The 26,008-nt window shown below is 47.1% G+C and overlaps 1 protein-coding gene across 3 annotated transcripts in view; it reads left to right on the forward strand.

The window, feature by feature from the left end:
* The first annotated feature begins 225 nt into the window (after nt 1–225).
* Nucleotides 226–26,008, forward strand: part of SPEF2 (sperm flagellar 2) — a 100,173-nt gene continuing 74,390 nt past the window's right edge. For all 3 annotated transcript variants that reach the window (XM_069963060.1, XM_069963061.1, XM_069963063.1), the window contains exons 1-9: nt 226–372; nt 13,131–13,233; nt 14,318–14,570; nt 15,729–15,899; nt 16,730–16,870; nt 18,505–18,584; nt 19,377–19,566; nt 20,176–20,364; nt 22,630–22,817. In XM_069963060.1, coding sequence (XP_069819161.1) covers nt 315–372; nt 13,131–13,233; nt 14,318–14,570; nt 15,729–15,899; nt 16,730–16,870; nt 18,505–18,584; nt 19,377–19,566; nt 20,176–20,364; nt 22,630–22,817 — 1,373 coding nt within the window. In that variant the 5' untranslated portion in view covers nt 226–314. The remainder of the gene's footprint in view (nt 373–13,130; nt 13,234–14,317; nt 14,571–15,728; nt 15,900–16,729; nt 16,871–18,504; nt 18,585–19,376; nt 19,567–20,175; nt 20,365–22,629; nt 22,818–26,008) is intronic.

Raw genomic sequence — 26,008 nt, forward strand, 5'->3', positions numbered from 1 at the left:
ACGTGTGCGTCTTTTGCCGTCCAAAAAGTTGGGAGATATGGTTATATTAGTTATTATCATGTGTATGCCCTTATACCAGGCAGAGGGTGCACTGCGCAGCCGCAGACCTGACGGACTCTAGCGCTGTACAGCAGGGGGCGCGCAAGAGGAAACAGCCTGCACAGCTCTGCGCTCCAGCCTCTATGGTGTACACTGCGGCCATAGTAACAGTCGCTATGGCTCCGGTTGTCAGGGAGACGGGACGCGGCCTGGAAGCTACTGTGAAAAGTGCGAGATAGAGAGCGGCGTGTGATGATCCCGGGCGGGCGAGGACCATGACGGACATCATCTGCCAATGGCTGAACGACGATCTGGGGCTCTCCCGGCGTGTAGGTGAGTGACGGCCATACTCATAGTGTGTACAGTGCCCGAGGACGTGCTGGGACTTGTAGTGTCACCGCAGCTGACGGGACGGGACGGGGGAGAAGGGGGAGGGGGGTGTCTCACCAACCACCACTACAGAACAGTGAATGGCGCCCCCTATATAAGTCTATAAGAACATGTTACCATCCCATACACTGCTGCTGCAGAACATCTCACCATACACTGTTGCTGCAGAACATCTCACCATACACTGCTGCTGCAGAACATCTCACCATCCCATACACTGCTGCTGCAGAACATCTCACCATCCCATACACTGCTGATGCAGAACCTCTCACCATACACTGCTGCTGCAGAACATCTCACCATCCCATACACTGCTGCTGCAAAACATCTCACCATCCCATACACTGCTGCAGAACCTCTCACCATACACTGCTGCTGCACAACATCTAACCATCCCATACACTGCTGCTGCAGAACATCTCACCATACACTGTTGCTGCAGAACATCTCACCATACACTGCTGCTGCAGAACATCTCACCATCCCATACACTGCTGCTGCAGAACATCTCACCATACACTGTTGCTGCAGAACATCTCACCATACACTGCTGCTGCAGAACATCTCACCATCCCATACACTGCTGCTGCAGAACATCTCACCATCCCATACACTGCTGCTGCAGAACCTCTCACCATACACTGCTGCTGCAGAACATCTCACCATACACTGCTGCTGCAGAACATCTCACCATCCCATACACTGCTGCTGCAGAACATCTCACCATCCCATACACTGCTGCTGCAGAACCTCTCACCATACACTGCTGCTGCAGAACCTCTCACCATCCCATACACTGCTGCTGCAGAACATCTCACCATACACTGCTGCTGCAGAACATCTCACCATCCCATACACTGCTGCTGCAGAACATCTCACCATCACATACACTGCTGCTGCAGAACCTCTCACCATACACTGCTGCTGCAGAACATCTCACCATACACTGCTGCTGCAGAACATCTCACCATCCCATACACTGCTGCTGCAGAACATCTCACCATCCCATACACTGCTGCTGCAGAACCTCTCACCATACACTGCTGCTGCAGAACCTCTCACCATACACTGCTGCTGCAGAACATCTCACCATCCCATACACTGCTGCAGAACATCTCACCATCCCATACACTGCTGCTGCAGAACCTCTCACCATCCCATACACTGCTGCTGCAGAACCTCTCACCATACACTGCTGCTGCAGAACATCTCACCATCCCATACACTGCTGCAGAACATCTCACCATCCCATACACTGCTGCTGCAGAACCTCTCACCATACACTGCTGCTGCAGAACCTCTCACCATACACTGCTGCTGCAGAACATCTCACCATCCCATACACTGCTGCAGAACATCTCACCATCCCATACACTGCTGCTGCAGAACCTCTCACCATCCCATACACTGCTGCTGCAGAACCTCTCACCATACACTGCTGCTGCAGAACATCTCACCATCCCATACACTGCTGCAGAACATCTCACCATCCCATACACTGCTGCTGCAGAACCTCTCACCATCCCATACACTGCTGCTGCAAAACATCTCACCATCCCATACACTGCTGCTGCAGAACCTCTCACCATACACTGCTGCTGCAGAACATCTCACCATCCCATACACTGCTGCAGAACATCTCACCATCCCATACACTGCTGCTGCAGAACCTCTCACCATCCCATACACTGCTGCGGCAGAACCTCTCACCATCCCATACACTGCTGCTGCAGAACATCTCACCATCCCATACACTGTTGCTGCAGAACATCTCACCATCCCATACACTGCTGCTCCAGAACATCTCACCATCCCATACACTGTTGCTGCAGAACATCTCACCATCCCATACACTGCTGCTCCAGAACATCTCACCATCCCATACACTGTTGCTGCAGAAGATCTCACCATCCCATACACTGCAGAACCTCTCACCATCCCATACACTGCTGCTGCAGAACCTCTAACCATCCCATTCACTGCTGCAGAATATCTCACCATCCCATACACTGCTGAAGAATATCTCACCATCCCATACACTGCTGCAGAATATCTCACCATCCCATACACTGCTGCTGCAGAACCTCTCACCATCCCATACACTGCTGCTGCAGGACCTCTCACCTTCCCATACACTGCAGAACCTCTCACCATCCCATACACTGCTGCTGCAGAACCTCTCACCATCCCATACACTGTTGCAGAACATCTCACCATCCCATACACTGCTGCTGCAGAACCTCTCACCATCCCATACACTGCTGCTGCAGAACCTCTCACCATACACTGCTGCTGCAGAACATCTCACCATCCCATACACTGCTGCAGAACATCTCACCATCCCATACACTGCTGCTGCAGAACCTCTCACCATCCCATACACTGCTGCTGCAGAACATCTCACCATCCCATACACTGCTGCTGCAGAACCTCTCACCATACACTGCTGCTGCAGAACATCTCACCATCCCATACACTGCTGCAGAACATCTCACCATCCCATACACTGCTGCTGCAGAACCTCTCGCCATCCCATACACTGCTGCTGCAGAACCTCTCACCATCCCATACACTGCTGCTGCAGAACATCTCACCATCTCATACACTCTTGCTGCAGAACATCTCACCATCCCATACACTGTTGCTGCAGAACCTCTCACCATCCCATACACTGCAGAACCTCTCACCATCCCATACACTGCTGCTGCAGAACCTCTAACCATCCCATACACTGCTGCTGCAGAACCTCTAACCATCCCATACACTGCTGCAGAATATCTCACCATCCCATACACTGCTGCTGCAGAACCTCTCACCATCCCATACACTGCTGCTGCAGGACCTCTCACCTTCCCATACACTGCAGAACCTCTCACCATCCCATACACTGCTGCTGCAGAACCTCTCACCATCCCATACACTGTTGCAGAACATCTCACCATCCCATACACTGCTGCTGCAGAACCTCTCACCATGCCATACACTGCTGCAGAACCTCTCACCATACACTGCTGCTGCAGAACATCTCACCATCCCATACACTGCTGCAGAACATCTCACCATCCCATACACTGCTGCTGCAGAACCTTTCACCATACACTGCTGCTGCAGAACCTCTCACCATCCCATACACTGCTGTTGCAGAACCTCTCACCATCACATACACTGCTGCTGCAGAACCTCTCACCATCCCATACACTGCTTCTGCAGAACCTCTCACCATCCCATACACAGCTGCTGCAGAACCTCTCACCACCCCATACACTGCTGCAGAACATCTCACCATCCCATACACTGCTGCTGCAGAACCTTTTACCATACACTGCTGCTGCAGAACCTCTCACCATACACTGCTGCTGCAGAACATCTCACATCCCATACACTGCTGCTGCAGAACCTCTCACCATCCCATACACTGCTGCTGCAGAACCTCTCACCATCCCATACACTGCTGCTGCAGAACCTCTCACCATCCCATACATTACTGCTGCAGAATATCTCACCATCCCATACACTGCTGCTGCAGAACCTTTCACCATCCCATACACTGCTGCTGCAGAACCTCTCACCATCCCATACACAGCTGCTGCAGAACCTCTCACCATCCCATGCACTGCTGCTGCAGAACCTCTCACCATTCCATACACTGCTGCTGCAGAACCTTTCACCACCCCATAAACTGCAGAATATCTCACCATTCCATACACTGCTGCTGCAGAACCTCTCACCATCCCTTACACTGCTGCTGCAGAATATCTCACCATCCCATACACTGCTGCTGCAGAACCTCTCACCATCCCATACACTGCTGCTGCAAAACCTCTCACCATCCCATACACAGCTGCTGCAGAACCTCTCACCATCCCATACACTGCTGCTGCAGAACCTCTCACCATTCCATACACTGCTGCTGCAGAACCTTTCACCACCCCATAAACTGCAGAATATCTCACCATCCCATACACTGCTGCTGCAGAACCTCTCACCATCCCATACATTACTGTTGCAGAATATCTCACCATCCCATACACTGCTGCTGCAGAACCTCTCACCATCCCATACACTGCTGCTGCAGAACCTCTCACCATCCCATACACAGCTGCTGCAGAACCTCTCACCATCCCATACACTACTGCTGCAGAACCTCTCACCATCCCATACACAGCTGCTGCAGAACCTCTCACCATACACTGCTGCTGCAGAACCTCTCACCATCCCATACACTGCTGCTGCAGAACATCTCACCATCCCATACACTGCTGCAGAACATCTCACCATTCCATACACTGCCGCTGCAGAACATCTCACCATCCCATACACTGCTGCAGAACATCTCACCATCCCATACACTGCCGCTGCAGAACATCTCACCATCCCATACACTGCAGAACCTGTCACCATCCCATACACTGCTGCTGCAGCACATCTCACCATTCCATACACTGCTGCTGCAGAACCTCTCACCATCCCATACATTGCTGCTGCAGAATATCTCACCATCCCATACACTGCTGCTGCAGAACCTCTCACCATACACTGCTGCTGCAGTACCTCTCACCATCCTATACACTGCTGCTGCTGCAGAACCTCTCACCATCCCATACACTGCTGCTGCAGAACATCTCACCATCCCATACACTGCTGCTGCAGAACATCTCACTACCCCATACACTGCTGCTGCAGGACATCTCACCATCCCAAACACTGCTGCTGCAGAACCTCTCACCATCCCATACACTGTTGCTGCAGAACATCTCACCATCTCATACACTACTGCTGCAGAATATCTCACCATCCCATACACTGCTGCTGCAGAACCTCTCACCATCCCATACACTGCTGCTGCAGGACCTCTCACCACCCCATACACTGCTGCTGCAGAACCTCTCACCACCCCATACACTGCTGCTGCAGAACCTCTCACCACCCCATACACTGCTGCTGCAGAATATCTCACCATCCCATACACTGCTGCTGCAGAACCTCTCACCATCCCATACACTGCTGCTGCAGAACCTCTCACCATACACTGCTGCTGCAGAACATCTCACCATCCCATACACTACTGCTGCAGAATATCTCACCATCCTTATACACTGCTGCTGCAGAACCTCTCACCATCCCATACACTGCTGCTGCAGAACCTCTCACCATACACTGCTGCTGCAGAACCTCTCACCATCCCATACACTGCTGCTGCAGAACCTCTCACCGTCCCATACACTGCTGCTGCAGAACCTCTCACAATACACTGCTGCTGCAGAACCTCTCACCGTCCCATACACTGCTGCTGCAGGACCTCTCACCACCCCATACACTGCTGCTGCAGAACCTCTCACCACCCCATACACTGCTGCTGCAGAACCTCTCACCACCCCATACACTGCTGCTGCAGAATATCTCACCATCCCATACACTGCTGCTGCAGAACCTCTCACCATCCCATACACTGCTGCTGCAGAACCTCTCACCATACACTGCTGCTGCAGAACATCTCACCATCCCATACACTACTGCTGCAGAATATCTCACCATCCTTATACACTGCTGCTGCAGAACCTCTCACCATCCCATACACTGCTGCTGCAGAACCTCTCACCATACACTGCTGCTGCAGAACCTCTCACCATCCCATACACTGCTGCTGCAGAACCTCTCACCGTCCCATACACTGCTGCTGCAGAACCTCTCACAATACACTGCTGCTGCAGAACCTCTCACCGTCCCATACACTGCTGCTGCAGAACCTCTCACCATCCCATACACCAGTTAGTTATCACTCATCCTATCAAGAGGACAGAACTTTTTAAGTTGAAAACTCGCCTTTATAGAATCCTGCCATCTAGTGCCTGTATAACTCTATGCAGTGAGCACATACAGAACCATACCGCCACTGATGCCTCTCCATCATCTCAGGACTTCCTGGCGGTGGGGTCAGGGTGCCCCTGCATTAACCCCTTCTTTGCAGTAGTTCCAGCACAGCGGCTTGCTCTCTCTGCTCCTGTTACTAGGTAGTGGTAACAATAAAATTATCCCACAGGGAGTCTCATCTCTTCCCTCCTGAATTAGTGGGAAACTCCTCCGTTTACAGGAGTTTCCCTTTAAGGTTCATATTGAACAGCATAGACATCCAGATGTCATGGTGAGCTCAGCTCTGCTACATCCTTGTACACACATATCTACATTCTAGAGCGGGGGTGGGGAACCTTCTGCTCTCAAGCCTGATGGGAATTGTAGTTATGTAACAGCTGGAGGGCCGAGTCTTCCCCATCCCTGTTCTAGAGGCGGCTGCTTTACATGTTATCATAAGGGGTTAAATGGTGGTTTCCGATTTTGGCAGTCACCCTTTATTTGCTGTAGTTACAGCCATGCTTTACCTCAGTGGACCTGGCGAATGTCCCCAGCGTGTCACCTGTGTACACCGGGGAGGATCTTCCTGCAGCGCAGCGGAGCTCATCATCCTGCTGACTGCCTGCTATACCATCACACCATCACCCTGCCATGGTACTGCTCACTGCCTGCCAGCTGTCAGTGAGGGGCAGCCATCACACATCACCCTGCCATGGTACTGCTCACTGCCTGCCAGCTGTCAGTGAGGGGCAGCCATCACACATCACCCTGCCATGGTACTGCTGACTGCCTGCCAGCTGTCAGTGAGGGGCGGCCATCACACATCACCCTGCCATGGTACTGCTGACTGCCTGCCAGCTGTCAGTGAGGGGCAGCCATCACACATCACCCTGCCATGGTACTGCTGACTGCCTGCCAGCTGTCAGTGAGGGGCAGCCATCACACATCACCCTGCCATGGTACTGCTGACTGCCTGCCAGCTGTCAGTGAGGGGCGGCCATCACACATCACCCTACCATCATCCTGCTGACTGCCTGCCAGCTGTCAGTGAGGGGCAGCCATCACACATCACCCTACCATCATCCTGCTGACTGCCTGCCAGCTGTCAGTGAGGGGCGGCCATCACACATCACCCTACCATCATCCTGCTGACTGACTGCCAGCTGTCAGTGAGGGGCAGCCATCACACATCACCCTACCATCATCCTGCTGACTGCCTGCCAGCTGTCAGTGAGGGGCAGCCATCACACTTGACCCTACCATCATCCTGCTGACTGCCTGCCAGCTGTCAGTGAGGGGCGGTCATCACACATCACCCTACCATCATCCTGCTGACTGACTGCCAGCTGTCAGTGAGGGGCGGCCATCACACTTCACCCTGCCAACATCCTGCTCACTGCCTGCCAGCTGTCAGTGAGGAGCAGACGTCGCTCTGTTGACTGCCTGCCAGCTGTCAGTGAGGGGCAACCATCACACCATCATCCTGCTGACTGCCTGCCAGCTATCAATGAGGCGCGGCCATTACACATCACCCTTCCATCATCCTTCTGACTGCCTGCCAGCTATCAGTGAGGGGCAGCCATCACACCATCATCCTGCCATCGAAATATTCCATGTTGTGTAAGTGGTAGATAGGACGCTCAGACAGCAGTCACCCTATAGAGGTCATAAAGGGTCTCCTCTCTTTTGGTTTATTTGCCAGATAGAATAGCACAGATCTTAGATGGAGGATAATATGTAATGATGAGAATACTGATTTAAAGGGAGGGGTAAGCTATAAAAAAATCGATATGTTGCTGGGGAGTCGTAAAAAAACAAATCATACTCACCTTCCCTGATCCCCCACTGCCCCTGGTCCCAGTCCTCTCTTCCTCACTACTTGTTGCGGATTCCATGGTCAGTCTTCTTAGCAGGAACTGCCCGCTCAGCCAATCGCTAACAGCAGCAGTGTCCTGCCTCAGTTAGTGATTGGACAGGCAGGCAGGTCATGTACCAGTGTCCTGAAAATAGCAACAAGCAGAGAGGAACCAGGAACTGGAAGGTGCTGGAGGGGAGCTGTGGAGGACCAGGGTAGGTAAGTATGACTTGTTTCTAATGTGGCCCTAAATACATATTAAAAAAAGTTTACAAATTTACAAATGGAAATATCCCTGTATGTGGGTTCAACGCTTGATCCCATGGCCGTTTCTAAGTAATAGTGCCAGGATAATAGTTTATAACATGGTTGTCAAACTCGCGGCTCTCCAGCTCTTACAAAACTACAATTCCTGCCATTCCATGTCGATGATCAGTAGAGGTATATATGGAATCAGGCTGAGAGGGAGTTGTGCATCCGAGGTGTCACATATATATGATTGAGACTCCTTTATATTGTAGATACATTGCTGAAGATCCGTGACCAGACACATAGGATCACCCATGGCGATGCCGCGTCATATGCTCTTTATAATTCAGTGTATAGACATAGACCACCATCAATAGATTGCATGTTATGCTGGACATCAGAAGATAGATTAAAGGGGAAAAAATTGTTTTTAAATCAGCTGGTGCCAGAAATGTATACAGATTTAAAATTGACTTCTATTAAAAAATCTCCAGTCTTTCAGTACTTATCAGCTGCTGTATGTCCTGCAGGAAGTGATGTATTCTTTCCAGTCTGACACAGTGCTCTCTGCTGCCACCTCTGTCCATGTCAGGAACTGTCCAGAGCGGGAGAGGTTTTCTACAGGGATTTTCTACTGCTCTGGACAGTTCCTGACATGGACAGAGGTGACAGCAGAGAACACTGTGTCAGACTGGAAAGAATACATCACTTCCTGCAGGACATACAGCAGCTGATAAGTACTGAAAGACTTAAGATTTTTAAATAGAAGTCATTTACTGATCTGTATAACCTTCTGACACCATTTGATTTAAAAGTATATTTTTTTCACTGGAGTTCCCCTTTAACCCCTTAACGACAAAGGGCATAAATTTACGCCCTATTGCCAGTAATGGGGTTCAGAACGGGGCCGCGCGGCGACCCCGCTCTGATCCGCCACGATTATTAGCGGGCACAGTCCGATCGCCGTGCCCGCTAATAAGGTAATCAGATGCAGCTGTCAAAGTTGACATCTGCATCCGAATACCGTATGCAGCCGTTCCCTGGTGTTGTCCCGGAGGAGCGATCTCTCCGCCAAGATGGCGCTGATGCCGGCTCGGCAGTCGAAAGCAAACAAGTGCCGATCTCATTGATCTATGCTGTATGCTGTATGCTGTATCTATGCAGCATAGATCTTAATGAGAGATCAGAGTGTATATACTAGAAGTCCCCCAGGGGGGCTTCTAGTATAAGTGTAAAAAAATAAAAATAAAGTGTTGTTGTCAATAAAAAGCCCCCTCCCCTAATAAAAGTTTGAATCCCCCCCCCTTTCCCCATGTTATAAATAAAAATAAATAAACATGTTTGCTATCGCCCGAACTATTAATTAATCCCATTCCTGATCTCGCACGGTAAACGGGGTCAGCGCAAAAAAATACCAAAGTGCAAAATTGCGCATTTTTGGTCACATCAAATCCAGAAAAATTGTAATAAAAAGTGATTAAAAAGTTGCATATGCGCAATCAAGGTGCCGATAGAAAGAACACATCATGGCGCAAAAAATGAAACCTCACACAGCCCCATAGACCAAAGGATAAAAGCGCTATAAGCCTGGGAATGGAGCGATTTTTAGGAACATATATTTGTTAACATTGGTTTTAATTTTTTACAGGCCATCAGATACAATGAAATTTCACCACATATTTTTTCTTTATGAAAAAATTCAGCCTGTCATTGCAAAGTACAATTAGTGGCACAAAAAATAAGGGCTCATCTAGGTTCCTGCCCGGATCGCATCGCCCGGTATTCCTGTCCCGCGGCCGCTTCCTGGTCAGAGCTGCAGCAGGAAATGTGACTTCTCAAGGCAGCTCTGCCATTCAACGGCTGAGGCGGCACTCCGGAGTCCCCAGGCGGGACTCCAGTACGGCCGCTGATTGGCAGAGCTGCTTTGAGACGTCACGTTTCATGCTGCAGCTCTGACCAGGAAGCGGCAGCGAGACGGGAGTACTGGGCGGTGCGATCAGGGCATCGGCGCTGGAACAGGGGAGGTGAGTGACCTCCGGCTTCAATATCCACTCCCTCCCTGGCGATCCTCCAAAATACCCCCCGGCCCGGAGTACCCCTTTAAACCACAAGCCTTAAAGGGAATGTACTGCTTAGATTTTTTGTTCATTAAATTAACATTTAAAAATAAAATAAAAATTATTATTTGGGCAGCATTTTGAAGGTTGCTTTACAGGAGCTCCATGGGTGTACAAAACAATAGACACTGTTGACTTACATGGGATGTTTTCTAGGTATGGTCTGTGACCTGTGCCGAGGTCTTCCTGCAGGTTTGGGGAGGAAAGCTGCTGTGACTATTACCTATTGTGAATAGCCTGACTCCATATTATATTATATTATACCATATTATATTATCAAGCAGTATCACTTTTCACTCTAATCCATTGTGTGATGAGAAGGAGGAGACTCTGTTAGGTGTAGGTGTCAGCTCATCATTAAACCGAGTGGCCAGAATGCAAGATTCCAGGATTACTTCATATTATACATAGAGATAGTAAAACCGAAAATTAGAAAAAAAACACAAAACAAATAATTTTTTTCAAAAATATATTTAACATAAAAACTTGATTTAAAGGAACTATCCATTGTTAGAAATACATGTCCGCTTTCTTCCAGCAGCGCCATTCTTGTTCTCAGGTGTGGCGCTTTTTTCAATGCCACCATGTGTTCAGCAATGGCCATGCCACGTTGCTGAGACTCTGACCACTTTGTCTAACCATTGGCTAATACATGAGGCAGAGGTTTCTGATTTTTCATTGTGTGGGAACGTCCTGTACTTTGTTGGATGTGCATTCATTTTTTTCCTGATGTCTCTTGGCTTCGCCATCTGTATAGGCCCGGTGGTCCAGGATACAGGTGGTGGTACATGTAGATACCTTATTGGGGCTATGCATTTTTTCTTTGCTGTGGTTCAGTAACATCGGTGGGGGGGTCTCCTCCTTCCTTTTGTTAGTTAGGATGATCTTGGGATTTATGAAAATACAGGTATATTATGTATTTACAGTGCGGTGTGTAATATGTATATTATTGTATGTGTACACATTGCACTATATGTAGTTGTAGGTATGACAGGTGAATAAAAGGTCACAATATGGACCATCACTCTGCATAAAAAAGTCCTATTGTTGGACTTAAAGGGTCAGTCCCACATGTTGTCCATTGAACGTATGGAAAGAAGGCAGCTTACACCAAGCCAAGGCAACCCTATGACACCTGTCCATGCACATGCCCTATTCTAATTATTAGGACTCACCGAGCATTGCATGGTACCTGGGTAATCTGACGTGTGGAGAGCAGATGGGACCGCATCATTGGACTGACAATTTAGTCATTGCTGAGTTAATAAACTTCACCTTTTTCACTTTAAACTTTCCTTAACTGAGGGAAAGGTGAGCGTGGACACATCTGTACGCTGCCTCAGACAGTTCCTAGACTCATCTCTGCCTGGTTCCTCAGTGCTTCTCACCACTGTCCCTTGGTCTGCTGGACTAACCACACTGAGTTATATGTTAGATACCCTAGAGGAAAGACCAGGTCCTCATAGGAAAACGTTTAACTTCAGCAACAATCTGTCCTGCTGTGCCTGCACTGCTCTCTATTACCAATGTATAGCAGGGAAACCCTATCATTGAGCTTACACTGTGGATCCTGGGGAAGAACCAGTGCCATTATATCTAATAAAACTAATCCCATACACGTCATTCATGAGTCACCTCCAGCAAACAAACAAGAACCAGCAGGAATACAAGGGAAAACAAACACCTCTGCGTCCCCAGAGGATTGGCTGCACATGCTGGTACTGGTCGAGGCGGAAGTCAGGGCTGATTGTTCTCTCTAATGATTTGTCTCTGCAGGTGTAGACACCCACTGAAAGTTCATTCTCCTAAAGTTTTTAGACCTGTAGCTTCAGTGCATCTCTGTATATAGACCTGATGAAGATGGAAATAAGGCTGGGTTCACACTGCGTTTTTGCAATCCGTTTTTTGCAAAATAAAACGGATGTAAAACGGATGCATTTGTGTGCATCCGTTTTGATCCGTTTTTCCATTGACTTCCATTGTAAAAAAAAAAAAAACGGATGAGATTGATGTACAGCTGCAAAAAGAATCACAATAGGAAAGTAGTTACCAGAGCTGGTGTAAGCAGAGAAGTGCTGCTGCTTCTGCTGTTGATGATGATGATGATGATGATGATGATGATGATGAAAAGCTAAAGGGAGGGGGGGGGGTAACATTCAGGAGGCAGCACTGTGTACATAGTAAGAACACAAGTGTTTACATAACTGATAGGTGGTCAGACATAAGGGAAGCCTTGATTTACCTTTCAGGCGCAGTGTGAACCATCTAGAGGAGGCTGTCAGGCTCAGCTTACATGCACACAGTACAGGTATCCCCCTTAACACTATCTAAGCCCCGCCCCCACTTCCTTTATTCCGTCTTTTTCTCTTTGCTGCTCTACAGACAGAGTTTATCAAACAGACAGAAGACACTAGATTATAGAGAAGGGAGACACCTAGCGGCCAAGGCTTTACAGCAGTTTCTTTTCAGGGGTAAGGGTTGGGAAACAGATATGTTAGCAATGACATGGAGGGAAGGTGACCCTGGTGAAATGACAGTGATAGTATAAAGTCAGCTGAAGCTGCCTGTATCTGCGTGAGTGATGTCTATGTATTCTCTATTACACTGTATATTCTTTTTTTACCATCTAGAACCAAAGACCTTTGCCAAGGAGTTCTCTACAGGATACCTGATCGGGGAGGTTTTACACAAATACGAGCTACAAAATGACTTTGACAAGTTTTCACAAAGCAGGTGAGTCCGAGTGTGTGACCTGGTCAGGGCTGATCTCTGCCTGTCCGCCTCATGGTGATACCTGGTGATACTTAGTCATTACATAACTCTCACACTCTCACGGCATGATGGGAGTTGTAGTTTTGCAACAGCAGGAGGGGGTAACCTAGACACCGAGCTGTCAACAATGGGAGGGATATAGCAGTGTATCAGGAGAAGGAGACACTTTGGTAAATGAATGTATGTGCCAAAATATTTAACTTGAAGGGTCCTACAAGTATAACTATATTAGATATGGGAATACCCCATTAATGACAGTGCCCAAGGAGCTGTAGTGCTGATAAAGTGCTGCATCCTCTTCTAAGTTTATGTGTGCACATTAGGATGACCAGGAGCAGAGAATACAGCACTATATCATCTCATTGAATTATTCCCCATCCACAGGATAAGGGATACCAAGCTGATCGGTGGAGGTCCAGTCACTGAGGCCCCACCTATTCCAATAACGGGATCACTTTATTCTTTCCAGGGAGAATTATGTACCTGTTCACCGATAAGCATGTGATCCCCTGTCCTGTTGATGTGGATGACTTAATAAGATTGCAGTACCCCCTTATTCTCCAGATCAGTGGAGTGGCATGTCCTAGCAATAGTTATTAGCTGGATAGGAACGCACAGCAGATTCCACTTTCCTATACAATGGGCCACTGCGAAAAAGGTCAGGACCCCGTCCGCTCTACGCCTGTACAGTGTTATACGTCAGAGGTATACGCAGGGGGTGTACAGGTTGAGTGCACAGAGCTTAATCGACGCCTTGTGAGACATCATAAAGACTCAGGTATTCTCCAGAGAAAATTATCTTGCAGCTCTTGTACTCAATGTGTTAGGTAAACAGTTAACCCTGAAGTGACCTGCAGGGAGGGAATAGAGCAGTCATAGCTGCGGCTCTCACCATAGGCTTTGGCTGCCCATGCATGATAGGAATTGTAATTTTACAACAGCTGGAGGGCTGCAGTTTCCCTGTCCCTGCTTTATAGGTTCCTTGATATTGGACATTGGAGATTACAGGGACATTAATGCGATTTCTCGCTATTTATTTCCGCAGATCAACCAACTCCAAACTGAACAACTTCACCCGGGTGGAGCCCACCTTACAGCTTCTCAGTGTCCCCTTTGACCAAAATGTGGCCCAGAATATCATGTCTGAGCAGCACGGAGCGGCCACTACGCTCCTCTACCATTTATACATTGCACTCCAGAAAAAGAAGAAAGCCGGGCTGACAGGTGTCGCATTGGAAACGCTAAGAGCAGCGGCCCCAGCAAAACTGCAAAGCATCGGAACCGAGATGTATCGGGAGGTAAGCCTTCAAAATGGTCCAGCAATGTTTCCCAACTTGTGGCTCTCCTGCACTAGTCCCAGCATTTCCACTATGTCCTATGCACTATGTATAACAGTGTTTCCCAGCCTGTTGCTCTTACCTTTTGCAAAACTACAACTCCCAGCATTTCCACCTTGGGCAGTGTACTGTGCTCTATGCATGGCATTCTTCCCCAATCTCCCAGCATACCTTAATGGGAACTAGTCAGCTCCCATATGTTGTATAAATGCTGAATTTAGTTGTCTGGCAGAGTGTCTAGTCATGGGAGAGGAGCCCTGCTCTCCTACTAACTTAGGCTTGATATCCTAAGGGCCATATTACATGGGGTGGTTATCGTTCGAAAAATCGTTAGAGTGTTCGGATATAAACGATAATCGCTTTGTGTAATAGCAGGCAGCAGTTAAACGACCAACGAGAAATCAGTGATTTTTTTGTTCATTGTTCACAAATTGTTCAAACATCATTTGGTGTAATAACACGTTGTTTGGTCATTCCATGGTCTATCAGCCAGGAAAGGACGAGCACTAGAATGACCGTAAGTAACAATCATTGTTCTATGTAATAGGGTGAACGATTTAAGATCGTTTGTCATTGCGGTCATTTGAGATTGTGAATTGCCCAAAAATCGTCCCATGTAATACCACCCAAAGTCTCGAACCTTGTATGAGGTTCCTAGCACTTAGAATGAGGGCAGGGGTAGCAGGGCCGCATGCACTGCAGCTCAGCCCCCATCACTACTTACCAAGATAACTGGTTAAATTGATTATTGACTTTTTGCCATAGCAACTAAATGCTGTGCCCGACAGCTAAACAGGTACTGGCCAGCTTTTACATAGCATGAGAGACCGGATTGCAGTTCTTTGGGGCATGCTGGGAGTTGTAGTTTTGCAAAAGGCTAAGGAACACTGATGGGGAGAATTACAGTCTTTTCAGACACTTCAGTCCACTGATGATCTATCCACAGAAGTAGTCATCAGTCACTAATCTCCACCCACTCTACACAGTGAATGGGGCCGGGTAACCCTACAAATTGCATTTCACAGAGACGTGCGCCAAATTAGTTAATCAGTCAGGTAAAACCCAAATAGGGAAAAACCCCACAAAAATAGTAAATCTGTATTTATTGTAAATTTCTAGAGATTAAAGACCCTGGTCCCTCGGCAGTCAGACATCAGTTTGCAGCAAGTCACCAAACAGTTTGAGTTAAAAGCCAAAGAGATGGAGGAAAGGTTGGCCCAGATTCAGAGCGACGAGCTGAAGAAAATTCAGAAGATACAAGAAGAATTAAGGATGCAAGATATTGAAAAGGTAAAATGTAGTGAGCCAATGCACATGTTACAATGAGATCTTACAGAGCAGGGGTGGCCAACCTCCCTCTAGCTGTGGAGAGCTACACTGTACACTACCGCAGGTCAGACACCACTGTACTAGGGTTATGTAACTCTCCTCAAATGCAAGTTCCCAAGCACACAGTAAGAGACTCTTACCACGGCACTGGCAATGGCATAGGCCAAATCTATAGGAATATAGGAACAAAAACACAGTCTGCAGTGCTGGCCCTTTAAAGGGAACCCTTCACCCTGAGGGGAGGATAATATATTGTGTAGAATGGGGAATCCCTACTTGTGTGCAGCCCACAGCGCATGCCCAGCACTGTAAGAGATGAGTCTGCTGTCACACTCTGCCCACCAGTCACTGTGCATAGGGAAAAGCCTGACAATCCCTGGCAGATGGGCAGGCAAAGTGACGCTTAATGAATACAGCAATCCCAGCGCCATTGTGGGAAACACTGGGCGGCTTACTGCTCACCTTACCTGTAGATAGGGGTAAGATAATGTAGGTCTGGATACCCCTTTAAAAAAGATATGCAACAACATTGTAATTTGTAAGAATCAAACCGCAGTGGGTTCTACTGAGAACAAAGAGACCGAGGTCCATTCAGCTTTTTGTGGCACAATGGGTGGAGGGGAGCGATGCAGAGCAAGGAAAACCCATAAGGTATTTCCGGTAGTCCTAGCTTTATGTCATCTCATCTTGTGCTGGTAAAATCCCTTTAACCCCATAGGTCAGGACATGGCACCCTGCCAGTTGTATACTTGTTGAGCTATGAAGCCATTTTACATAGATTTGTTTTACAGCTTCGTCGAGCAAGAAGAAGACAGAATGAAATAATGGCCAGAATCCAGGCAGCAATCGTGCAGATCCCGAAACCGCCTCTAAACCGCACGTTAAAGGCCATCGAGGCGCAAAAGTGTCTCAAAAAGAAGAAGGAAGCTGAGGTTGGTGTCGTAGAAGTATTCTACGCCCACTGCATATACATGGTTATGATGTAATAGACTGGAACCCACTGCTCGTCCAGCTTCTAAGGTCTTTTTAGAAGTTGCTGAATGGGGTACACGAGGCTCACCAGTGGACATGGCTATAGGGACACAATCTCCAATGTTACAGAATAAATGCACATTCAGTGTAAAGCGGGATGAACCTATTTTAGGGTGTTCAGAGTTTACAATAAGGTTCCTCATTTATTGATTTCAGTACCTGTGGTGGCTTGGAGGGAAAGTTAGCGCTAGCTGGCGATCACTACTGGTCTCAGCATTTCATCAAAGGATGGTCCAACATAGGACGCCATTGTAGGCTAGGGCTACACGGCAAGTGGTCACATGACAGCAAGTCTTATCCACATAAGATGATGGTTATAGAGGGGTTGTCCAGCAAGCAGAAGACAGCTAAATCCTTTTCTCGCTGTCGCTGAAACTTCCCTCCCTCTGAGACATGGGGGGCAGAGCTAAGTTTCGTCCCGGCAATGTCCGGATCTCAGAAAGTAAGCGCAGGTGAGCAGAAGGCTTTAGCCATCTTGTTAAGGAAGCATGTTCCGGTCTAGCTGCAGGGCCCACATGACCCGGTCTCTGACCCGCGGCATCTCACTGCTGCTTTGGAAAGATCTGAAGTTGCGGCTTTTTATGTTTCTCTATTTCAGACCTTCTATCCACCTTTCTCATAATCTTGTTTTGTCTCATATTACAATGAAGGCTTTGTTCACACACCTTCAGATTGACAGATGTTTGTATTGAATGGCTCTCATTCTACAGTGAATAACAGCCATTATTATAAGAATCATTTGCAGCAGTGTGAACATAGCCTAAACCTGTCTGGTTTTATGATAACAGACTGCAGCAGGAGCCTCCCCCCCTCTACTCTGTCTATAGTAAGTCAGAAAGTGTATTAAGCCCCACCCCTTAGTTAAGCCACACCCCTTACAGACCAGTGAGAGAGTAAGGGCCCTATTCCACCGGACGATTATCGTTCAGATTATCGTTAAATCGTTCGAATCTAAACAATAATCGTTCGGTTGAAATGCAGTTAAGGATTAACGACCGAACGAGAAATCGTTGATCGCTTTATAAGATCTGGACCTATTTTTATCGTTACTCGTTCGCAAAACGTTCGCAAATCGTTCGCATTGAATAAGACATCGTTTGGTCGTTCGCAATAGATACGAACGCAATAGCGAATAAATAGCGAAGAAAAAACAATCGCAATTACGATCATAAGTAACGATTATCGTTCCATGGAAATGACTGAACGTTTTCAGGTCTTTCGCAATAGCGGTCGTTTGAGATCGCTAATCGTTAACGATTATGCAAACGATAATCGTCCGGTGGAATAGGGCCCTAACCCGGTTTCTTTCAGGAACACACAAAGTATGTGATCTGTCTTACTATTCACCTGGGAGGAGATTGACCTCATGATCTCAGTTCTTGGGATCAGCTGTACCTTTCAGCCTTCAGTGAACTACTTTAGCATTTCTATTCCTGCCCAACTAGGACGGGATATACCAGATAATCTCATTAGATGTTTTGTAAATATTAACTGAATGTACTAAAATAATTTTTATTGTTATTTTTTTTAACAGGAGGTTTATAATGAACTAACAAAATTCGAGAAGTCGGTGAAAAAAGACGGCATATCAAACAGTGTCACCCCGAATGGCAGGTAGGGTCTTATGTGTTTGGCTGGACTTTTGCTTCAACTGCCCTGCCTGACCTATCCACGGGGGGCAGACAGAGAGGTGCAGAGCAAAAAGGAAGGGCGTTGGAGACTGAAGCAGTATAGGCGCTGTGTTTTTTACAGAGATAAAGCCACATACCCACCAGGCAGTAATAACATCACAATATGTAAGGCAGGTGCTATCTAACCGAGTCAGAAGGTTGTTAGCCGCATTGCAGGAGAGAGTTTCCCTTAACTGCTCACTGGCAAACATGACAAACATTGGCATACTGCTATTCCTGCATAGTGCCGTACATACAGGCCGTGGCAATCTGCATGTGTGCAGTTACCAGTATTACTGCCAATGACATCTCCCACAGTAACAGAGTAAATCCAGGCCATATAAAGGGTTTCTCCCATATTCTACCTATATCACCTATCTGCAGGTCAACTATAGGGAGCCCTAGGATCTGTACTGAGTCTTCCATTTCTCTTCATCACAAGACCTTGGTGAAGAGAAGTTTTGAGCGGTCATTGAGCATGGCACCTCCTGCTGTATTCAGTATCTATGGGGCTGACAAATACAGCATTGGCTATAGGATGACCTCTGTAACCCCTTATGTTACATGATCAGTACACATTATGGTCTCACTTGGGATATCAGCCTCAACATTTCAATCACTGGGATTGAAATCTTGGGCCTAGAAAAGTATTGTCTGGTGACCATCCTATACTTTATGTATGCCATTGTCCAGACTAGTGTTATGTGATAGTGATTCCTATGTATGTGTCCCCCAGGAGCCCAACCTTACAGAGAATCAGGTCTACAGCCAGCATTGGGGCAGCCCTGGTAAAGGTGGATTGTTCAGAAGATTATGTAAAGAAAATTCAGAGGAGGGTCGAGGAGGACGTTGTAGCTCGTGAGCAGCGGGAGAAGCGGCGACGCAGAATCCTAATGGAGCAGCTTGTTGCCCATGGGGCACAGGAGGTAATGGGTGGATATATCTACTTACACATGAAAGTTTCGATATTGGTTATCCAGAGACATGACATAAAACAATGTCACCGCACACCAATATATGATTGTGGCCATATTACATAAATTTCTGTGAGATGTTTGTATTGGTGGGGTCAGGGTGGTGAGACACAAACCGATCACCAAAATGAAGGATCAGAAGTGCTCAACTGGACGCACTGTACCCCTTCATCTCCGCTATAGCGAGCAGTATACAGAAATATAATGGAAGTCTATGGGACTTCTAGCAATATTGTGTACAGGAAGTCCCATAGACTTTCAATCTAGAACTGTTTAGAGTGGACATAAAGGGACAGATTGCATGGAACCGAGTGCTTCTGCCCCTTCATTTTAGCGATTGGTTGGGGTCTCGGCACCCAGTCTCTCACTAACACAAACTTCCTGACAAGTCACTATACACTTGACACTTTACAATCTATTTTTTGATCCTACAGGGGAAATATCTGTAATGGGGCATAGAGAATGGTTGCCATACACACCAGCTCCGTACACAAACATATGTGTGTGATGCCACATGACAGCTTTGTTGTATATCCATCCAATACAAAGTTCTCTTCTCAGGAAGCTTTTCGGGAAGAGCAGCTTATTAACCGTCTGATGAGACAGTCCCAGCAGGAGCGCAGGATTGCCGTACAGCTGATGCACGCTCGCCATGAGAAGGAAGTCATGAGGCAAAACAGAATTTTCCGGGAGAAACAATATCAAGAAAGACGGGAGCGAGAATTTCAAGAGGCTCTGGATAGGGAAGCGGTACGACAGACTAATACCTCTATATCCACTTACTGTACTCCGGATCCTGTTCCATTAAACTCTTTAAAGGGACTCTAACACCTTCAAAACTTAATTTATCAGTAATTATACAATCATGGAATATACAATGCTAATTTTGTATCTGCAATTGTTATCTTCCTATGCTCTTGCAATCGTTTGCTATAAGCCTCAAATGAAGGAGTCTATGTAGTCCTCTCCATTATATTTTTGGGCTAAGTAGTCCCGTCTATGCATCTACATGCCCAGTGTGTAGGCTTACAATGGGGAAATACAAGGGAGTGAAAAGCTACAGATTTGGAATAAGAATCCTTTATCTATCTTACAGATAACTTTAGTTTAGGGTTTGGGGGTAGGGGGAGGGTTTGGTGGTGACAGAGTCCCTTTAATGGTGCGTTCACACCTACAGGATCTGCAGCTGATTTTCTGCAGCAGATTTCATTTAAATAACTGAACACAGCATCAAATCTGCTGCAGATCTGCTGCAGATCCTGTAGGTGTGAACGCACCCTAACAATATATAATTTACAGCTGATCTTACAATAACAGGATATCCTAAAGAATCCCCACACAAGTACCAAAATCATAATTATTAGTCTCTATTATTCTCTGATTTTTAAGTGTCTAGTGTATATGCATTGTGTAAGGATTGTGCATAATGACCCACTCCTTAATATACATCTACCGTATATATGACTTTACTTCCTTTATAAGCTGGAGGGAGAATAGCTGCACATAACTCTGATTCTATACAGCGGTTCCTCTATAAAAGACACTATAACATCTTGCAAATTGGGGGCGTTGGATGAAGATAAACAGGCAGTGGAAGCATAAAAGTGTGAAGTATACCTGTCGCTTTAAGAAACATGTCAACACTTTTGTTTGGTCAGGGTCTTATGACAGTATTAGAAGGCCTGACTCTCACTGACCTTACTGAGCCTACTACACGGCTTCATAATCATGTGAGCGGGCCATGCTTTAAAGGTGTAAAAGCTTGTTCCTGTGCTCCCTGCTCCCCAACAGCTGGTGCTGACACTTCTCTGAAGTGACAGGCTGCTCAGCCTATCGCTGACCGAGACGGGACAGCCCCACGGCCAGTGATTGGCTGCATGGGCTGTCACTGCAGAGACGGGTGTAGAAGTGTCAGTAGTGGCTGTGGTGAGCCGTGAACACAGGAAAAAGCATCGGTGAGGACAAGGATTTTTGAACATGTTAAAAGACAGCGATCAGCTGGAGCAATATCTGCCCAATTCTGCCTGATTTATCAGATAATCACCCTGTGTGATAGGACCCTTAGTGTTCATTGTTATGCTACGTTTACACGGAGCGATAATTCGCCCAATAGATCGTTTAACGATTTTGAAGCAACATTTGGTTTTTATAACTATCAGCGTTTAGACAAATAAATCATAAGAAAAATCGTTATTGTGATCGTTTTTAAGATCACTTGAGCCCATCTTTTACATAGGGTAAATCGGTGAAAGACTGTTTACACAAAGCGATCCGCGAATTTTCAGCGAAGGACGAACAACGATTTAAGAACATGTTGAAAGATCAAAATGAGCGATTTCTTGTTCGTCGTTTGATCATTTGCTGTGTTTACACGATACGTTTATCGCTCAAATGCAATCGTTTATGCGAAAATTCCAACAATAATCATTCCGAGTAAACGCAGCATTAGTTTATGGTATATTCAGGCAGGGGCTACACAGTGATTCCTGATCACACAACCAGGAACCTTCGTGTTACGCTGTTACTACAAGTAAATGGGGTTGTGTTGGGACCTGTAGGCGACTGTGACCCCTCAAAAAAATCTGTGAATCGCTGTGTCCTCTCAGCCTAAAAGAGTTGAGTTTCTGGTGTATGGGAGCATAAAACCTCTCTAATATAAATAAATCTATTGCTCTATTACCCCCATCCCAAGACCACATACCTGTTATATGGGATGGCATGTATGAAGTGTGCTAACAAACCAAGCACGCTCCTTAGCTACCAGCTGGCACTATACTAGTTATAATAGCTCATAATGACTAATAAGAGCAAATCAGCTTTCACCCTTTAAATGACACATTTATTACAGTTGCAGCATGTGAAAGGCTAAATGACAGGTGCTGCTCCTGGGTGTCTGATTGACAGGGTGCCGAGGCTATGCCTGCCTTAGTGGATAAACTGATATAGTCTGCCTCAGTCTGTATTGGCAGAGCACAGACTTAAATCCATCTAACCTATGTATGTTAAATATTACAGGCCCTGCAGAAACAAGCCAAGCTAGATCGAGAGGAAGAGATCCGAAGAGTCCAGGAGCTGTATGACCAGATAGCAGCAGAGAGAGCGGAGGCCCGATACAAGAAGCACTACTCCTCCTGCCAGACAGTAGTCAGTCAAATTGTGGATCTGGTCACAAAAATTGGAGAATACAGAGAACTTACAAATAGGTAATAAAAGTTCACTGCTAATATTCATAATGATTATGGGCTGTGTCCATGCAAGCATTGAGCGCATACTACCACCACATAGTGGTACTGAAAAAAAACCATGCCTGTGGCCCTCTTCTGCAGCACCATCCCTATGCCTCATGTTAGATCTCAGCCTTAGGCACCCTTGGCAGCACCAATTCTATGCCTCATGTTACATGTCAACCATGGATACCCTCTGCAGAACTATCTGTATGCCTCATGTTAGATCTCAGCCATGAGCATCCTCCAAAGCACCATCCCTATGCCTCATATTAAATCTCAGCCATGGGCACCCTCTGCAGCAAAATCTTTATGCCTCATGTTATATCTCAGCCATGGGCACCCTTGACAGCTCCATCCCAATGCCTCATGTTATATCTCAGCCATGGGCACCCTTGGCAGCACCATCCCAATGCCTCATGTTAGATCTCAGCCATGGGCACCCTTGGCAGCACCATCCTAATGCCTCATGTTAAATCTCAGCCATGGGCACCCTTGGCAGCTCCATCCCAATGCCTCATGTTATATCTCAGCGTTGGGCACTCTTAGCAGCACCATCCCAATGCCTCATGTTAGATCTCAGCCATGGGCACCCTTGGCAGATCCATCCCAATGCCTCATGTTATATCTCAGCCATGGGCACCCTTGGCAGCTCCATCCCAATGCCTCATGTTATATCTCAGCCATGGGCACCCTTGGCAGCACCATCCCAATGCCTCATGTTAGATCTCAGCCATGGGCACCCTTGGCAGCTCCATCCCAATGCCTCATGTTATATCTCAGCGCTGGGCACTCTTAGCAGCACCATCCCAATGCCTCATGTTAGATCTCAGCCACAGGCAGCCTTGGCACATCCATCCCAATGCCTCATGTTATATCTCAGCCATGGGCACCCTTGGCAGATCCATCCCAATGCCTCATGTTATATCTCAGCCATGGGCACCCTTGGCAGCACCATCCCAATGCCTCATGTTAGATCTCAGCCATGGGCACCCTTGGCAGCTCCATCCCAATGCCTCATGTTATATCTCAGTGCTGGGCGCTCTTAGCAGCACCATCCCAATGCCTCATGTTAGATCTCAGCCACAGGCACCCTTGGCAGCACCATCCCAATGCCTCATGTTAGATCTCAGCCATGGGCACCCTTGGCAGCTCCATCCCAATGCCTCATATTATATCTCAGCGCTGGGCACTCTTAGCAGCACCATCCCAATGCCTCATGTTACATCTCAGCCACAGGCACCCTTGGCAGATCCATCCCAATGCCTCATGTTAGATCTCAGCGTTGGGCACCCTTAGCAGCACCATCCCAATGCCTCATGTTATATCTCAGCCATGGGCACCCTTGGCAGCTCCATCCCAATGCCTCATGTTATATCTCAGCCATGGGCACCCTTGGCAGCACCATCCCAATGCCTCATGTTAGATCTCAGCCATGGGCACCCTTGGCAACTCCATCCCAATGCCTCATGTTATATCTCAGCGCTGGGCACTCTTAGCAGCACCATCCCAATGCCTCATGTTAGATCTCAGCCACAGGCACCCTTGGCAGATCCATCCCAATGCCTCATGTTATATCTCAGCGTTGGGCACCCTTAGCAGCACCATCCCAATGCCTCATGTTATATCTCAGCCACAGGCACCCTTCGCAGCACCATCCCAATGCCTCATGTTATATCTCAGCCATGGGCACCCTTCGCAGCACCATCCCTGTGCTTTATGTTAGATCTCAGCCACAGGCACCCTTCACAGCACCATCCCTGTGCTTTATGTTAGACCTCAGCCATTGGTACCCCAGCAGGGGTACATCTGCTGTACGTGCAGTTTAGGTCTTGAGTTTTGGAAAAGTAATTCTAGGAAACTTTTGTTTCTATCTGCTTTCAGTATTGTTTCTGCTGTCATTGTGGAAAGCGTTACACAGAACTGCCCAAAAACTTCTCGCCAAGGAAGTGCTGAAATGGCAAATTCAGCTAAACCAACAGCAAAAAACTCCCGGATGGTGGAGTTATTGTATTATGCTCCCCAGTTATAATAAAAAGCCCACCAGCCACGATATTTATTGTGATTAGAGATACTCATTAGCCCCTTGTTTTTGGGTGAAGCATCATAGTCTAGAGCCATAGTCCACAATAGTCTATTGAAGTTTGAAAATCTTCTGAAATCCATTTTGGGTCAGATTTGCTTTATTTGGCTGTCGATTCCAAGTTGGATTTGAAGAAAATAGGCAAGATTCCCTGCTCCTCTACACTGAGCAGCAAAGCTAACACTGCATGCTTCACCACTGGCCTGTACATTTGCAGCGAATTTTAAAGGAGAAGCATCTAACCTGGTGATATCTCCCCATAGGGCACAGGGCACTGAGGATGAGGGTAAGTTTCTTACCTTTATCCTCATCACTCTTTTCGTCTACTTTGTAGTTTAATCCATATTCTAATGATGCACTGGTGAACTGGGTGTGGGACTACCTGCACCAATCCGCCCTGCCTGTCCCTTCTAATGAACATTGGGGTGGCTTTCTGCAGTAACATCACTCCAGCAACCATAATTGCAGAGCGCCACATGAATATCTAACCTGTCGATATGTCCCCATAACAATAATTTTTATTTATAAAGCGCCAGCACTTTACAGTTCTCCACGGGGCGCTGAGGATGAGGGTGAGTTTCTGACCTTGATCCTCAGCACTGTTTCCATGATATTAGAAGTTTAAGCCACATTCTTATTAAGCGTTTTGGTGCTCTTGGTGGGACTTCTAAGGAATATCAGCAGAGCGGGCTGATTCTTTGTACCGGGAGTTGTAGCCTCCAGTGCACTAAAACCATGCCTAACTAGTATGTGGGTTAAACTCCTAATATCACAGAAACGGCGCTGAGGATCAAGATCAGAAACTTCCCTTCATCCTCAGCACCCTTTGTCCTATAGGGACATATCAGCAGGTTAGATGTTTTGATGTTTTTCATATGTATATTGGCCCATGGCGGTTATCATGCTTATATGATCCAACCACAAAGTTATACCATGTAAACCAGTAAATACCATGTGAACCAGTAAATTCAGTGCAATGCAATGAGGAAAGAACTATTGTAAAAAATCTGCTTCCACCAAATACCTCCAAATACTGTGTGAACATTGCCGTATACTCTTCATATATTCTATCACTGGGTATCGGATA

The sequence above is a fragment of the Dendropsophus ebraccatus genome, chromosome 3, assembly GCF_027789765.1.
Source record: "Dendropsophus ebraccatus isolate aDenEbr1 chromosome 3, aDenEbr1.pat, whole genome shotgun sequence".
Lineage (NCBI taxonomy): Eukaryota > Metazoa > Chordata > Amphibia > Anura > Hylidae > Dendropsophus > Dendropsophus ebraccatus.